The sequence below is a fragment of the Mercenaria mercenaria genome, chromosome 11 (genome assembly GCF_021730395.1).
Source record: "Mercenaria mercenaria strain notata chromosome 11, MADL_Memer_1, whole genome shotgun sequence".
Classification (NCBI taxonomy): Eukaryota; Metazoa; Mollusca; class Bivalvia; order Venerida; family Veneridae; genus Mercenaria; species Mercenaria mercenaria.
Window position 1 is genome coordinate 67,979,489 of NC_069371.1, and position 19,357 is coordinate 67,998,845.

Below are 19,357 nucleotides of genomic sequence, written 5' to 3' on the forward strand. Positions count from 1 at the left end.
TATATTGTTTCGCATAAGAACGAAAAACTTGGGTTATTCTATAATAAGTCACACTTGAGAGCTTATTATTTCGATTCTAACACGACATACTAGTATCAACAGTGTTAGAAAAAAGTAGTAACTACTTTTTATGACCGCGCTTCACACCTGGATCGGATGACGTCATTGCACGCGAGTGGTATATTGCAGAATAACCCGAGATAGATTTTGCTCTACATGTATGTAGGTTATTTTCTGGTCGTGTTAGAATAAACTTTAACTGAAATGAAATAAAGAAGTATAGTTGTTATCATTATCAAGTCATGTTTTACTTTTATTCAATGGCAGCAATCTCAGAGCAAATCGTTACTAAGTGGTAAGAGAAGGTTGACTTTCAAATCACTTTCCCGTTGAAACTCTTTAAGTGACATACAATAATGTAGCTGGCTTACTGAAGGTTATTGCTTCTACCCAGGCTTCTGTCCATGTTTGTGATAGTGTCCATATGTTCACAATAGGCACAATACATACTATCACCATGCATACATTTTGAAACCTTGGAAGTAGCAAGTGGGCTGGAACATTTACAGTCTCAGCTGAGTTTGATAATGAAACTTTATTTGTCATTTGTATTTAAATAGTATGTTTAAAACTAAATTTCAAGTTAATAACTATTTTCAAGTTGCTATTCAGTATTGGTGGTCAGTCGCAGTTGGAGTTTGACCTTGAAGTTTTAATAAAATTGATACTAAATTTTCAAGCTCAAACTCAGCTAAGACTGAAAAATGTTTTGTGAACATTCACTTGTACATCATCGTTGCTGGTTCGAATCCTTGCTTACGTTGTAGAATTTTCTTATGTGAATAAACAATACAGGAAAGCGTTAGTACCTATCCTATTTTTGCCTGAATAACTGAGAGGGGTATCATTATGTGCCCGAGATAGCCCGGAGGGGCACCTGGGGTCTTCATGTACAATCTAAAAGCTGGAAAGTCGTCATATGACCTACATTATGTTAGTTTGACTAAAATAATTATAGAAATCAGACCTTGTTCCGAACAGAAGTTTTTAGGAGGATTTTAAAAAAAATGAAAACATGTCGACAATGATGCAGATTGGAACGGAACATTTGAAATTAAAAAGTAAAACATTTGCGCTTAATACGAGTAAATGTTCATTCGAGGTTAATTTATGACATTCTAGCATAAAACTGCTGTTATTGTCACTTTTCGGGGGGTATGGCTTATGTCTGCAAACCTTGTGTTAACAATTGTTTCCCCAGACTTCCATCAAAAGATTATGGTGTGTACGGCCTTTCATGAATCGAAACGTAAATCTCTCATCACATTTTTATCAAGAACCAAAATAATGGACGAAACAACATATAAACAGTGATACTTTATTCGAGTATTTCCGCGTGAAAGATATGAACCCTGTTTACATCGATGACATGGTAGGATAAAACCATTTCATTTACCTATTTTTTCAAGTGGCAGAAAATGCATCAGATATTATCAAAATGTTTAATAAAATACTGTTAGCAGCAGTACAAGGGTTCAAATTTGACAATAAATCACTTTTTGCTTTGTTTACATGACTGACTAACATGACCTTATTGCAGGCAAAAGGTAGTTTCTTATCAGTAAATATCTTTTTATTTAATTGGTGATTTCTAACCTAATATACACATTACAAAAATGACATAAAACCTCAAGAAAGTACAACAGAATTGTAAAAATGTTCATATATACATATCTGAGTTTTCCGTAAAAAATACAATACTTTGGAAAAAAGATTAGGGCACTTTCTATTTTATTAAAATCACTTGTTTAAGAAGTTTCTTCGTAATTCTTTGAAAGCCAATAATTTTCTCTTGTTAATTGTTAAGCAACCTTTCAATTCGTTGAAATGTGTTGTCCCTTTTTCAACGGTCCGTACGTCCAGATTAAACTGAATCCAGTTTCAGACATTTTTTTTTTGCCATAGTGTACATGTTTCAAAATCTCCTACTCCTATTTAACAAAGATAAACAACACCAACATTGGCATTCAGTGGGACACACGACATGGACTTGTGAAATTTCGAGTAAATAAAAACAAGAAAGTAGTGTTCAGTTTTATACGATATATAACGTAACAACTGAAACAGAAAAGTAAACAATATATCACAACAAAAGAAAATGAATACAGATAATATCACATATGATAAAACAGTATTAAATATATCGGTATATGTTTGATTCTCAAAAAAATATTAACACTAAGACATGAGATTACATAAAATGGTTTAATGAGTTAAACAAAACGTCTTTCACTGGCATCGTAAACGTTATCACAAAATTATAGTCCTAAAGACTCTTGTAATAAAGCTTGCAATAACAGAGAAAATAAATTTATCACCGGATGACCCAAGGACACATACTCGCATACACAAATGCAAACGTATAGAGAAGTACATGTAGCACGAACAAAAATCGTAAACATTGTTTCAATTCCTACATAATATCATTCAAGTATTCTGCAAAAATTATTTCGGAACCTGTTACATATAGTTTTTTATTACATTAAATGATACATTTTTTAAACATTCCAATAAAACTAAAACAATTGTTACAATCTAGCCTAACCAAATTTATGACGCTGGTAAAGGACATCAAGAAATTAAGTTCATTTAGTCCGCATGTGTTAAGGTGAAAGTTCTCCGTCAGGATTTGGATTTGATAGTATACAATACCATATTTGATCCATGCAAGGACGTTAGGTACTTCAGTAAAAGAGTAGTTCCGATACAGAAATGAGGAACAATTAGTAGAATTCTGCAGAAAACTGGCATCGACCACTTTACACACGACCAAAACAAACGTGTGTTGTTACTTTCCTAGCCTATGTACATGTCAATAACATCAATAACACATTATTTTATAATTTGTTCTTATCAAAAGTGTTAATTTATATCTAGGCCTTTTTAACTAAGGAAATTGAATTTTGCGGACGCTTTATTGTCTGTTCCGAGTTCTTCTGCAGTCACGTGTAGTTCAGTGTCTCCAAACATCATCACTATATCCAGCCGCTGTTTGGCTTTCCTTGGTCTCCCACGAAGTTCAATTGATATCTCTCCAACCCGATAGCATCCATCATCTGATACATAAATAGGATTCTCCGACTGGGTTCTGTATACCTCCACTGTTGCCATTGAAGTACCTATGAATGGCGCGTAGAACGGATACTTTATACTTGTTTTATGTGGTATAACTGTGGTGCCCGCTTTAATAAATACATTAAAGACATCCTCGCACTTGTACATTCCGTCGCGCAAGACTTTCTTTGAGTTGGGGTGTCGACTTTCATCAAATTCTACAGCTACACTTATACCTAAGATATGAAATGATAAAACGTCAAAGTCATTTTCAAAGATTATTGTTAAAAAAATACAATTTTTTGAAATTGTAAACATTTAGTTTTCTGCAGAAATGGAATCCGTACTGTAAAAAACAATTATTAAATGTACAAATTCGGCAGCGGCATCATATATGATTAAGAAACATAAATCTGTTTACATTTGGAAAATACAATAACTATTTGCATTGCACTGAACAGTAATACACTTTCTTTCTATAATGTATTTAAAGGTAGCCATTGTGTTGATTAGAAAACAGAACAGCTATTTTATTCTGTTTCAAGCTTTAAGAAAGAAATATACCGTATGTGTAAGGTAGTTTTCTTGAGCTAATTGAGTCTGGATTGTGTCCGTACATTACAGCGCCTGCAAAATATAAACCGCAGTTGTTACTTTTTTTATTGAGAAAAACACTCGTGAAGTTTGTGAAATAATTACCAATTTGAAAGTTCTTTAAATCATTACATAAAACACAAAAAAGGTAAAGATGATATGGTCGGATGAACAAAGACAACTCCATGTTTATTTGGATGCATTTATCTCTTACTGTTAAATAATGCTTTGGATTTCAAATAGATTGAAGGCCTGTTATTAAGTTACAAACATGAATTAGATAGAGTAATCAAAGCATCGAGGGGAACTGGATGAGGCAGGGTTGTGTAGATTTTTTTTACTTTTACTGTTTTATGTCTATTGCTGTATGCCTATATTTTACCCAATCAACGTTGCAAGGCTTTTCATCAGGAAACTGGCAAGAGGCATTAGCCTTTCAAATTGGGAAATTTATGTACGATCGATAATTGTCCAGTTTGGGAAAAAATAATCAGCCGGAAGTAAACACCGAAAGACGAATAGAATTTATCTCCCTGAAACACCGGCTAAAATCCAGGCCACGGAACATAACGAATTAGACAAGTAATGCATCACATTTAGCTCTGTGCGCCGTTAGGCTATAGTGCACTAGACAAACACTTCCTCTGGAAATAAATAAAATGTAAACAAAATCTTAACCATCTGTTGGCATGATTTTGCGAAATCTTACCTTGCATTTTGAGAAATATCTCTGCCGCAGTTGGGAAAATATAGTATATTCTTGGATTGAAAAGCGGTCTAATTTAGGCCTCTGTTATAAGGATGAAAAGCCTTGCGTTAAAATGCAATTTGACTGTAAACAATTTTTATGCCATTTGTACAAAAGCAGTTCAATAAAACTATGCCGAGGACACATTTTATCTCAAGATAAGAAACAGACCGATTTAAAAATGTTTGAGCCACAGAATAATTTTCAATAAGTCTCACATTACACGCCCGCTTTGTGAACATTGCAATAACAGATATGTACCTGTGATCTATTTGTAACAGTTCTGGAGACAACGTATTCAGTTATTACCAAAGTTTGCTATGAGGGAAACATAAATAAGTCAACTAGCTTTAATATCATGTAATTCAGATCTAAGCTGAACTAAATGTCATAAATAATAATGAACTTATAGTCTTAATGGTAATATTGAAAGCAGTTGGTGATGTAACCATGGGTTATAATACTTTACCATTGACATCTAAATTGTGAGGTTGCATGCAAGCCGTGGTGAAACCACAGTCTGCACTACTTCGTGTAGCGCATTAACTTCTTTTGGGTGTCCTTAGGATTACACTGAGAATTCTTCGATTTTCGGAAATAAGCTTATAACTCTGATAGCGGGCAAATTCACTCCCAAACATCACAACCATCGATATTGCGTAAAACTAAAGACTATTTAAAGCTTTCGCGCTTATTTCGGTTCCTTTTTACCCTAGATATTAAAGAATGCATGATACAAGCAGTTTTGTTTTTTGAAACAACAAGGTGTACACTGACGAGATATGAAAACGCAACAAACATATACCTGAAAAGCTTTCGCGCTTATTTCGGTTCCTTTTTACCCTAGATATTAAAGAATGCGTGATACAAGCAGTTTTGTTTTTTGAAACAACAAGGTGTACACTGACGAGATATGAAAACGCAAAAAAACATATACCTGAACATAGTTTTACTACAAAAAGCATCACCTTGAAATGTTCAACACATACATATCTCAATACTCTATACCCATTGTGTAAATTTTTAGGTGCGTTATGTTGATTAAATCTGACCACTATGGGTATAGAATATTGAGATGTGTATGTGTTGAACATTTGAAGGTGATACTTTTTGTAAAAAAAATATATTCAGGCATGTTTGTAGTGTTTTCATATCTCGTCAGTGTATTTAAAGTACCTTTTACTACTGCTAGTCCCGCTTGTTCAGGAACGATAACCTGCCTGTTGGGAAAGGCAGTTTTTATAGCATTCTTCATTATATCAGATTCCGAAAATCCGCCAACCACCACTAAAGTGTTCACGTTTCTAAGCTCTGGTTTCCGTAATAAATTTTCCACGTGGTATACCAAATTGTCCTTTGGCATCTTGAACATTCTCAAAAATATTTTATTTTCAATATTTAACCTGTCCCTTCTCTTTTTTACAGATGTGGAAAATTTGTTCCTCGGTAATGCTGTTGCAAAACTTTCTTCTGTCTTTTCTTCATAGCTTTCAAAGAGAGCTGTCGGTAATTTAAGATTGACATGGTCGCCCTCAGTATCCTTGCATGCCCTCTTCTTTAGCTCTATAGTTCTCTGTAGGTCAAGGTCATCTGTCTTACACTCGTCTCTAAATTCCCTCATTACATTTGGTCCAAACAACTCGTCTAGAAACTCGTCAATTCCCTTGTCTACTACAGTACCTCCCCAAGGACCACCACTTGGAGAATGTAGTTCCTTAAGTGTACCATCTGTCTGTACCTCGTGGACAGTTATGTCAACAGTGCCACCTATAAAAAAAAATAGATGTATCAGAAGTAATAAAATAATATTTTAACATAATAGTATTGAGTTACTCCAATGGCAAAACATGTCTGGTTTTTTATTTCGTTTTTCCCTATAACAACTTGAAGTAAAACGTAAGCCCGATGTTTTAACAAATAAGATTATTTGGAGATGCTGTTGCTTCATACAAACGAGTGAATGTGTAAGTGTTGTCGAAAATAACACCATCTTGAATGTGACCAATCTCTTATAGATACGAACTTTTTAACGTTTGTGGTTACTTAATCATTAATACACCCGAATAAAAAGATAAAAATTATATTTGATAGATTTAATTGTCACCAATGGCATTTATGTTAAAACACGTAAGGAATCGATACTATTAGTTTTAAACTGATATTTTAGCTTAAAAGACAAAAACTTAACTATCTATTCTTCTAGCTTTAAAGACAAAAACATTATTATCTATTCAACAACACCCACCTCCTAAATCTAAGACCATGAACTGTGCACCAGGACTAAACGATTGTGACTGTGCTTCTTTTCCTTGCTCTTTTGCTCTCGATACGACTATTTCTTTGCAGTAAATGGCAGCAGCCTCCGGTTCTAAAGCCAAAGTAAGTTGGTCAACGGGAATACCGGCCTGTGTTTGGAGAGATTTCTTATTGAAAAGTGAGTATTTAGTCTCACTAAGAAAACTTCTGAAGTTTGGAAGGAAGCAAAAATGGCTATTTGATAAAAGAAAAAATCCCAAGAACAAGCGAACAATATAAACGCATACAAAACTGAATACCTGCAACCGACATTAACGAAACTTGACCACAGTTTGCATAAAATATAAAGAAATTAGAATATTGTACCAAATAAATGTAATAATGGATATAAATGCACTCATAAATGTTATTACTACTCCGTTTATAACAAAATTAGCAATGAAATTACCTTGTGTGCGGCCTCTTTCATAAATTGTTTCGCGCCATCATGCCATATAGCTGGCACCGTAAGAACCCAGTGTATATCTGTTTCACGTAAGTCTGCTATTCTGTCTTGCAACCTCTTCATGAGATGATCCTTTAAATACTTGATTGCTGCGGAGAAGACATCAATAGCTGGCATTCTTTTCTTCTGATCGTCATAAATCATCATGTCACGGCGAAGATTCTGATAAGGAAAAGAAAGTTTATTAATTAAATGTGAATGTTTGTTTCTTTCATATTTGTAACCATGAATCATCTTGCATCATATGACTATACATATCAGTCCTTGTGCGCGCACGTGTGTGCGTGCGTGCGTGCGTGCGTATTAAATCCAATAACACAGTAAAGGATATGCAGAGTTCTTATGACACCATCATACCAGGTCCTCACCCAGTACAGAGGCAAGAATTGTTATGCTAATACTCAGTTAGACATTCTCACTTTAGTCTTGCTGTAGGCATTCTTAACAAGAAATATCTTTAAAAATGATGGTCGGCGAATTGTAATAAGGAAAGAAGTTTATGAATTTTTCATCTAACATTCATCTTTCATCTAACATTTTTCAAATTGCAAAACTAAACACCGCCTTTTAACAATTTAAATGGTTCTCTTTTAATTTTTCGCAAAGGTTTCGTAGGGTTGCAATTTTGTTTCGTTTATCCTTAGACAAATAATTACAGCAGTAGATTGATGAAGATTCATGAAGCGGTTCATGAGAAGATAGGGATTTTTCTAGAGCGGAATAGCAGGGCGCAGCGCCCTGCCCATTTTTAGCGTCGCCCTTCTGCCCGAAATCGCCGCCCTTTTGCCTTTCTTCAGCGCCCCTTTGTCCTTTTAGCACCGCCTCTTTGACCATCAATTAAGTATTTCTGAACGAACTGCCCATCAATCATCTGTCAAAATACCATCCCAGATAATTGTCAATCGATACGAAGTTATGACAAGCACCGACTATACACAGGTGCTGTGTATTTGCCCGAGGCATGTATGCAGTATCGGTATGCAGACGACGACCGACCGAATCGTAACAAACAACAATTAGATAGGTGGCAAACTGCAAAACAGATTAAAAAGGAGAAAAAAAAACATCTTAAAACAAAGTCTGCTGCTTATTAAATGCCGATTGATGGCCAGTTATTATCGGCAATTAGCGTGGCACCTCGTGTCAATATTGTTGTTCACAGTTTGATCTCGATTGAAGATAACAGTTGATCTTTAATTAGTATCACTGCCTATCAGAATATCTATGATTTTGTTATATTTATTTCATCAAAATACTATTAAATTTCTATGATATTAATTTTGTTTTAAAAAAAATAGACCACTCGATCTTTTACAGAACGTATCGGCAATCTCAGAATTTAGCGTAGACAGTCAGCGCGTAGAGTAGTTTCCCTTTACCAAAATGGCGAAAATCGTAAACAAAGTTATTTTGTTAAATTTGTAGTTGGAAAATTGTCTACACCTTTGTATAATATGCATCAACGATTCGGTGGGGAGAGGGGAGGGGGCGGATCCGGGGTAAAAAAATTGTGTATCAACGGTACGTTCAGTAATATAATGAATGTATAATGACAGATTTGCACCAGAATTTTAAATTATTCAACAGTATCTTTACGATATATTTCTAATCAAGAAAACTTTCCAGACAAAAATAATATATGCAAACATAAAACAAACTGCATGTATTTATGAATGATAAGCATGTTATATAGACAAACAGGTATTAATGTTTTTCCTGACATTCAGATTCATTTTTCTGTAGTACCTTACAATGTAGACATTACAACAAAAAAACCATGGAAATCTATCTTATGATTTTCGTAGACAAAGGTGCGCAACGCGCAGAATGCACCCTGCCCCTTTTTAGCAGCACCCTGCCCTTTTTAGAGGTCTAGAAAAATCCCTAGAAGAGGTCATTAAACGTGTTTATATTTTTAGCTAAATTGGTCCCTATCCCCATTTGTAACAAAATAGCAGAAGACCTTACGATATTGTTACACATCGAGTTTGATAAAAATCCATTACATTTTAGCGGTTAATGCGAAGAAAGGCATATCTACTTTTAGCTATATTGATCCCTAATAGGGCCCAGGTTCCTATATAAATATATTTGGAAGAGAACCTTATAATGATGCTCCAGACCAAGTATGACAAAGATCCACCAAGCTGTTCATGAGACGCTGTATAAAGGCATTTCAAGTTTTAGCTCTAGCAGCCACTAAAAGGGGTTAAATGTCCCAGCTGAACAAAGTTGGCTGCGGGCCTAATAAAGATGCTACAAATCAAGTTTGATTAGAATGTATGAGAAAAAATCAATTAAAGGATCTTTTATTTATTATTTTTATTTATATCTAAAATAGGCCAACTGATCCCGCTTTAACAAATGCATATTCGCTATTCATGAATCTTTGGACAATGACGTCACACCAATAAAAATGTGAAGGTCAAGCAAAACATACAATTGTAATTATTTCAATATTTCTGTTTCAAAAGCAAAGTTTGACCGTAGTCATATCACATAGATAAACTGTATGCAGCGTACCTTCATTTCTGTGTAATGAGATTCAGTCATTATATAGCATATATATAATAAAACAGATTTCAACTGAGTTCAATATTTGCATACCATACTAAAGAAAAATATTCATATATAATAAATCAGTTAAATAATTTATAACAAATATATCAAAGCAAACAAGTACTCATTTTAATATGCAATCTGAATAAGTCAAAAAAGCAAGAAACCTTTTCATATACAGACGACAATTGTAACAAAGAAAATCTTTTTAAAAGCACTTCTCTACATAAAAGATTCTTATCACACCCTTATTCATGTGATACGCAGACCGTATTCAGCTCTTTCTTTAATTTGATATATGTTGGTATTTGAACAGGTTTTTATCATATTCATTAAACTTACTTATCATTTTGAGATATATCAGTATTCTTGCTAAATATACTGAGCCAAAGTTAGCTTTAAAACTGTGAACAGCGTCGTTTAGGATAAACGCTTTGTCTACATTTCACTCAGCGTAGCACAATCAACAGAGTGAAAGAAATTGACACTCTCGTCCAATCAGGCAGGGTGTTGCATAAATCTTCCATTTTGATAAATTATCTATAATGCGTTATCAAGTAGTTTGATTTGCAAACTGAAGTCACGTGACATAGGTAACGAAAACGAATTGAGACGGCGTCGCCGAAAAACAAGTCAACATCAGACTTTTTTAATTCAAAGTCTGTTGTCTTTGTTTAACATGTGGAGTTGTAGCAATTTTAAAAAACCTTACAAGTAGTTGATTGTGCTAAAGCTATAAACCTCACCACTTTCTCATGTAATTTCATTTTGAAATGCCTGAAATACTTCCAGCCACGATGCTTTTCTTCTTCAGATAGTTTTGCATACTTTGTTTCTGCCTGAAAAATATGAAATATATAAAATCAACTGTAATACTGTTATACTCTTTTCATATTACAGATCAGTACTTATGATATTATAGCAATCTTATGAACATTTCAAATTTTAGCGTCATATTTGTTATGGGGTGTGCAACTCTAGCGCCGAGCTTATCATGAGTTTCATGTTATAAAAAATTAACATTTCTCACTTCGTATCCAAATGAATCAAAATTCCCTTTCGGATCAAACAGTACTACGGTAGGGGCCTTCATTGTGATCATTCCGGATTCATCTGTCCAGTTCTGATTAGTATAAATCTGAAAAGACGAAGAATAAACAGTTAATGATTTATAAAGTGTTAGCTGAGCATTAACAGATATACCCATTTTTATCTCTGCCCCTCAATATCAAAGCGGTGAACTTTGTTGTAATTTGCATGCAAATTATCTATTCAACCGTAATTATAATTCCATTTTTGAACACCCCAAAAGTTCCTTTGCTGTCTAACGACAGAACCAATGTTTATCAATGGTGTAAATTATGACTAACTTTACACTATTTGGTCGGTAAAGATCAACGGTGCATAAAAATTTTGTTAAATGATATTCATCAATGTTTTTCGTATCTGTCTCAAAATTTTGTGAAAAACAATTATTTTCTGATAATTATATATACTTTAAATGTACCTAAGTAATTTTAAATGAGTTTATAGTCTTTTTTTTATATCGTAGATAAAATATGCATCTTTGAACTAAAGATAAAACATTATCTTACCTGAATTCCATGATAAACAAAATACCATTTGATTGAATTAATGTAGAATATAGACATAAATATTGATATTCTTCCATTGGCGCAGGAGCGATTATAAAGTTGGGGATAGAAGGGTTGGGGGGGGGGGGATAGTAGAAATCACATCATATATTAATTAATCAGTCAATCTGCTCTCTAAAATTGACTTTTTCTGTTATTTCCAAGAAAAATTAGTTTTTGGGTCAAAGGTAAGGAGGGGGCAGGGTAAAGCATATGACATATGCTACCCCCAACCCTATCCGCAAAATAAGAATGAAATGACACCTCCCGCCCCCTGTTCCTACGCCAGTGACTTATAAACGACACAAAATGTTCAACCTTTTGTGGATCCTTTCGGTATTCATCTCTACGAGAATACGCGTATGCAGAATATGTTGGTTCGAAATCAATCGCCTCAACATCAACTTTGTCTTTATCCCTTATATCCGCTCATACTGTCCTTTACAATACAAAATACCGAATACGAATAAACCAAGTATTTCGTAACATTGACTTTGTCCTCTTTTTTTATTGGTTTAAAAACAATTCTAATTACTCCCGTTCTCCTTAAAACACATTGCTCCAGGAAGAAGATTATTATATCCTTAGGCACAAAAAAAAGTATTTGTTTCCTATATCCCGACCTACCTTTAAATTTTTGGCCCGACCCTAATGTTTTATGGCTTGGAGATACTTTTTCAACTTTTTAACAAAAAGTGCAAAACTGCACTTTTTATGCTTTAAAACATGGTCTGTGATGTTTGGAATTAACTTACTGATGCTCTATAGGCAATACCCTCATTTGGTATTCTATTTATAGACACAAAAAATAATTTCCGAAACGTCTCACGTAATAAAATAAAAATAAAATAATAATTCCGACCTACCTACCCTTATTTAAAAAAAAACATAGGCCTTAGGCGAAATCTCGCCGAATATACATACGTGATGTTTTGCAATACAGAAAGAAAACCTTAACTTAAAATTAGTTTATAGTCGATATTATGCGCAGGGTCACCCGTGTCTAATGTATGCGGGCAGGGGATTTCTTTTGTTTGTTTGTTTGTTTTGGTTTAACGCCGTTTTTTCAACAGTATTTTAGTCATGTAACGGCGCGGCAATTAACCTACCTTGTTCCTGGATTCTGTACCAGTACAATCTGTTCTCCCAAGTAACTGCCAAACTTCCCCACATGGATTCAGAGGTGGAGACTAATGATTTCAGAACAATGTTCGGTTATCAAATGTCATGGAGAACATACGCCTCGAACGAGGATTGAACTCACGACTGCGATCCGTAGACCAACGCTCTACCTACTGATGCTAAGCGGCGGGTCTCTTTGTTTGCTAATGTGGAGTCAATTTTCCAGGATATTCTCACAAGAATTATCCAGGCTTTAACATGACCTTCAGCTTTTTCATCTAAGAAATATAGTTTGAACTCGGGGAGGAAAATATTCGCCCATGGAACTATAGATTATCTTACATTTTCAGTCTCGTGAAAATATTGCGGTATTTGGTCTTCACTCGCCAAAAGATATTTCTGTCTTACACTGAAACAAATAAATTTCCCCGTGGCCTTCTGTTATTAATATTATGTACAGCGAACGGACACCTGAAACTTAAGTTCCTTGTACTTGAAAGGTAAATGAATACGATAAACTATTTCTATGAAGTGGTTAAAATAAATGTTGTTTGTCTTACCCTTTAATTACGCAATGGACACGGATTAGGCTAGAAGTATTTTCTTGTTCGTTTTATCTAAGAGTTTATTAGAGGGAGTACAGTATGAAATCTATCCATTTACATTATCCAATAACACAACCAAACAGGTTCTTTATAGAAATATAAAATTTATAAAGTCTGCCTAAGGTAGTTGTTATATATTAAAAAAAAACGAAAAAAAAAACCACTTTCCCATGTGCACATTTGAATTAAAACTTTGTATTATGGCATGATTAACAAGCAGCAATGTATATTGGTAAGGGTCGCATGCGATTACCAATATACATGCTGCTTGTTAAAAAAACTGTTTGACTGTACTAACATGGGATATTGAAGAAGAAAAATTGTTAAGTCTTGTGGTCAAAATCACCTGGTGGTGGTGACTTCAAAAGTTACATATCAGAGGGCACGATCATGGAATGCAGAAAAAGCGAATGAAATTGTACTATTCTTTAATGTAATTTATTTTCTATAATGATCATAATAATAACTCAGGTATCTATGTAAATATTGATAAAACTTTCTACTAATATCAATCTCTTTCTTTCTAGCTCAATTATTCTTTTTCAGAAAATGATATTTCAATATTGTTTCAGATGAGCACTTTGATTCAGTTTAAAAACACATATATTAGTATCTATCTAAAAAGGGTAGGTAGTGTCTACTTAACAAATCCTAATTGGCTCTCACAAAAAGCATTCTAACTTAAATTTCAAAGTAACCTTGAAATTATAGACACTCTCTCGAAATTACACGCGGAATAACATCTTTTCACAAAAAGCATTAACAAAAATTTTAAAAGAACCTTGAATTATACCTTTCACAATGATAGTAAAGGTTTTAAAATTATATCGACAGGGCTGTGATTCTTTTTTTTTTTTTTTTTTTTCTTTTTTTTTTTTTTTTTTTTTTTTTTGTCGCAGACAGTTAAATTACAGTGAAATGTGGGCGGATTCTTTTGGCTATTTGTTCAAGATGTTGAAAAGATTGATATCCTGACATTGTATTTTGATTAGCAAGGCTACCGTAAAATGTAAACATAAGAAGTGAATGGTTTTAAATTGCGTTTTAAACGGATATAAACACTTGAAAAACTTCTAGCAAATGATCGAGTAGAAACGCGTAGCGTGATCATGGATTTTCAAAGAAGACCCTATGTTGTATATAAACCCGTAATAACGCACACACAATGCGCCATTTAATCTTAAATACGGATCATTAAATATACAATTATTTCAGATCATTATATATATAGATATAATATTTAGCCGAGTAGTATTATTCAGTTGATAAAGAAATTAGATACGTATAATAAAATTTTGTCTAATGATAAAACATTTTAAGTGGGAAATGCACCTAGTATTACCTTTAAAGGCAATTAGTATCTAGATCTTACGGAATCTACAAATATCTCTAGTCTAGTGCAAGTGATTTTGAATTTCTGTTACTTTGTTCTATTTATGGAATTATAGGCGTATTATCGCAGAAGATATATTGTTATATTATAATTTGAAATATTTAAATATGTTCTAATTGGGCATTATTTAAAACTTTTTAACCATTTAGCGTTTATTCTAAGTATTTGGGTGGAAAATTAGCGTAGCGCTATGCCTTCCTTACGTTAGCTGTTGTCTGATGACGACATTAGAAAGTATGATGTCAATATCGGTAACTGCGTTATCTAACGCGAAATCCTTTCCAGAGAATTCAGTTAAAGTAAATATGTCTCTCAAGTTGGAATTAAGTTCCAACATTCGAAGAGAGTTTGATTCTTTGATCGGCAGAGAGATTTATTTCGGAATGGCTCCAATCGCTTCGATGTGACTGGCGGTTGATGGAATTTGAGGATTCCGCGCAGAGGTTTGACAAAGAACTAGAAAGGATCAGAGACAATTTTCACCTTCTAGATAGCGATGATGCAGAGCTGGGTATTGACAAACCCTATTATCACAGGTGTTTCTTCTTCTTCTCCTAAAACGCTGCATAAGCCTGTATGACTGGTAGAAGTTCTAGATGGTTGGTCCCATCTGTGGCTCTGGAAATTTATCTCCACTGACCGTCGGCGCAGTTGGATATACAGTACGTCGCACCGACACCTGATAGGGTCATAAGGCGACTTTCAGCTATAATGGTGGAGGAAGACCCAAGTGTGTCCCTCGTACATTATTTCATCACGAGCTGGCCACTGGGGTAGAAAACCACCGACCTTCCATAAGCCAGCTGGAAGGCTTCCTTTTCACATGAAGAATTCAACGCCCCGAGTGAGGCTCGAACCCACATCGATGAGGGGCAAGTGATTTGAAGTCAGCGACCTTAACCACTCGGCCACGGAGGCCCCTCTTCACTCAGACCACTGACTGTCCGTCATTAGTTCTTGCTACCATAACCTAACTGGCGCTGTTTTATAGAATTTCTGAGCTGAATTGATTTAGCAGATCTAGTCCGTGATCAGAGTCACAAGCAAAAGGTTATTTAAAATCGGCTTAATCGGGGTAGCTCTAATCTGTCCCAATCCGTGCTCTAGTTACCTCCCTGGACGGTTCGCCGAGTCACAAGCAACGGACTATAATATTAAGTATTTAGTATTTAAAATCGGCGTCGTGGAAAGGTACTTCAGTCTTTTCAGACCTGATTGCAAGCTAATGCTGATTTAATGGCGAAAAGAAAAATATTTGGAATAGCAATATTTATTCTTGTGTTGTCTTGTAAAATACTGATATGTGACATTCTTAGTACCTGTGGAGAGGCACCCCAGGACCACATTTCGATTTTTTCTTTTTCCGCCAATGTGTGAGTCACAGCTTTATTACGTCACTATGACGTCATTTCCATAACATAGTCAGGTAAGGCCTACGGATGAGCACAAAGGTCTCGGGCAACCCCCGGAATAAACTTTGGTAATTCGCCGTACCGGGATAATGGGGGCACCAACGTCACGGGGCTAATGTAAATGTATTTGCGCAAAAGATCTACTGTATTAGCTTCTATTGTATATATATTGAAATATTTGTTTCTGTTTTCGGTACTGTGCCGTTTAAAATCTATGTTCGGATGTTATTCATTAATGATTAGATCTATGCCTTTTTTCAAAAGTGGCTGATTCGGAGTAGAGTCACTGGGCGAGGATTGGTCCAGTACGTATAATATATCAAACTGAAACGAAAAGAAAGTGATTATCGCGTCACCTTGGAGTAGTGTTGTCTAAATTAATGCCATTTCTTCTCATCTAAATCTACTGAAACGCTTGTAATTTACTGGATCGAGATCAAACTCCACTGACTGTAGTTTCGTGGAATATTAACAAAGAATAGTTTAATTTTCTGCTTTATTCTCACAATTACATGAATTTGTTGGTGCCCGCCCCCCCCCCCCCCCCCCCCCCCCCGAAACCGCCGTACAGGGCGAAACCGGTACACTGACTCTACTGTAGGGAACCGGACGTCCTTATCGATACCCGCCTCTCTATAGTAATCTATCAAAAAGTCTTATACACAGCAAGAGTGCTAACAAGTAATGACGCCTTAATTCAATATTTAGATTCTATATGATATAAGACATGTTTTTGTATATGGGTTCATCATATATCCCGCTGCTATTTATTCACAGCACGTTACATTCTTACAGAACGTACTGAGGAAAATAAAGAAATATGAAACAGATATAACAATAATAAAAAGAAGAAACATTAATCAGAAAAAGTAATAAATATTAAAACAGCGAAAAAGTGCAAAGACTAGAGAAGTCAATATCGAAGTTGGTAACGTTACGCTTAAAAAGTCACTTCACATCGCATTAGTGTTTTTCAGGGTTTTTGTTGTTGTTGTTGTTTTATTAATAACTGCTTCATTTGATTGATAATTAGTGGTCAACCATTTGCCAAGTTCTCAAGTTGCCTTTATACAATAAATAGAATGACTTCATAGATAAAGCAGATAAATATGAACCAAGGTTTCGCCCGCGAGTTCGATCTCCGGGTGAGTGTATGTGACAAAGAACATTTTGTAAATTAAAAATGGATAAGTGAAAAGAAGAATCTTCGGTATAACTGGAATAAAATTATGTCTGTTTAATGGTTTAATAAACGAGCAAAAGCTAAATCGTTTGCATCACAAGCTTTTTTCTTCAGACATGTGCACGTCTATAAATTGAACAGAACAGAACAGATATTTTATTTAGACTTGTACGTAGACTACTAGTACAACGTCTAATTCACTTATACTCTGTCACGTGAATATAATCATGAACTAAAGGACAAGTTTGGAACAAAAGACAAAAATGAATATGATTAAACAAATTAATGATAATTCAGCATGAGAGAATGAACCTGAATAATTATTTTCGAAATTTAAATATGTACACGCTAACTACTCGCTGAATCGTCCCTAAATATTTGATCCACTCATGTAAGTTGCTGTCTCGGTGGAATCATGAATAGCATGTTAATCCTACACGGGTTGACCACAAAACGACTACAGATAACAGTTTATTTATAGATTCAGATCCCACTCCTTTCCCCTTACTTCACGTAAAAGTTCGTATCTTCAAGGGTGTTACCTTTTGTTCAAATGAGGAAAACTGTTAACCCGTTCTAGGAAGCTAGTCCCATTACATCATGTTTCTAGTTAGTAAAATATCAATTAGCCTTAAATACATGACACGGAAAAAAACATTTTCTTCAAGTACTTCTGTGAAAAAACGTATATTTTCATCAAAAAGAATAGAATAGAATAGAATAGAATAGAATAGAATAGGCTATTGTTTTATTTCCAATTATGGGTCACATTACTTGACGTAATAATCACAATCAAAGTGTTTTAAGGAAATAATAATGTTAGTTTTCATGACAAAAATGGGCTCGTTCAAGGTCGTTTGATTTATTAAAGACGGAAGGTTGGCTGCCAATGGCTGTAGTGTAGGTGTATGAATTTAAATCTGTCATAATGATAATGATTTACTAATGACTGCATTTTGGAATAGAATAACATAAATGCCATGGATATATTTACGATCCTCTGGATAATATATACAACACAAAATACAAAAAAAAATATATAGGAGCTGCCGGCAAATGACGTTTATTGATAAGATAACATTTAGTAAAGACAAACTTTAAAATGCCATCAAAACTTACAAACTCACGTGCATGAGATGTCGATTTTCTTGTTTATGGTATCGAGCCGCGCCATGATAAAAATCAACATAGGTGCCTTTGGCGCACAGCAAAGCTATTGCATTAGATTACTGTTAGCGAACAGAAGAATTGAATCCTCACCAGGACTGGTTGGTCTAGAATCCATGCTGGGCGCAAAGGCACTGTTGTTGGTTTTCGTATGGCGCGGTCATATAAATGAATTACAAATTGCTACAAAACTGGCCAGGCACGTCTGCGCCCTCAAGTGATTATATTTTACTATTAAATAATGTATTCTGCAGATGTAGTAACAAATAATGTTTTATTTTCTTGTGAAAAGTATACTTTGATATAGTTTGTTACTAAATGACCACATCAGTCAATTTGGCTTGTTTAATATAACACGCGAGTGTTTAGTTACAAAGAAACAAATTTCTGCAAACCTGACATTTCAAAAGATAAAATATACTTTGAAAAATTAGAAATATGCTTTTACCTACCCTAAAAGACCACTTAGAAACGGCTATCGTTTATATTGGCGCTTGCAAAATAACCCGTAGTCACAGAAAAAAAGATCTTCCGACGGAAAATGGTGGATCATCCAGTAGCGGTCATTTGCTTGTGTCGCTTCTCTGGTTTAAATTGAAATCTCCTTACTTTAAACTTGTGTATCCCGTGGATACAACTGATGATTTGTAATACTGTCTATCTAAATCTTTTTCGTTTCGGTTTCTTCTTCGTGGCAGGCCCAAGATTTTAATTTTGTTTCAGGCTAGTTCAGAATCCGATCGACTGTTTCGAGGGCTCTGTTACGGCTTTACCTCCTCGATAATCATTCGAATACACATAGATGAAATGAGGCAAACATTAGACTACGATAGAATTACGAAAAAGAGATCTTCGTATATCAGAGTTGCATTTAACATTGTGCAATAATGTTGATTATTTTTTATTTTACCACAATATTGCACAATCATGGTATGATTTGATCCTTTCTGATTGGCATGAACACAGTTTTAGTAATAAGTTCTAATTAGTAATTTCAGCACTGATAAACAGAACGAATCTAAATGTGGTTTTTTGGGGGCATTAACCAACTTTTAGTAACATTAG

General features: G+C 34.6%; 1 protein-coding gene across 1 annotated transcript in view; it reads right to left on the minus strand.

Annotated features, from left to right (window-relative positions):
* Positions 1-1,364: 1,364 nt before the first annotated feature.
* LOC123532556 (heat shock 70 kDa protein 12B-like) overlaps positions 1,365-19,357 on the minus strand; it is a 38,705-nt gene continuing 20,712 nt past the window's right edge. Inside the window, exons 2-8 of the mRNA XM_053517644.1 lie at positions 10,807-10,914; positions 10,523-10,615; positions 7,161-7,379; positions 6,702-6,861; positions 5,633-6,223; positions 3,679-3,741; positions 1,365-3,350 (exon numbers count right to left, since the gene is read on the minus strand). Of these exons, the coding sequence (XP_053373619.1) occupies positions 2,944-3,350; positions 3,679-3,741; positions 5,633-6,223; positions 6,702-6,861; positions 7,161-7,379; positions 10,523-10,615; positions 10,807-10,914 (1,641 nt within the window). The 3' untranslated portion in view covers positions 1,365-2,943. The remainder of the gene's footprint in view (positions 3,351-3,678; positions 3,742-5,632; positions 6,224-6,701; positions 6,862-7,160; positions 7,380-10,522; positions 10,616-10,806; positions 10,915-19,357) is intronic.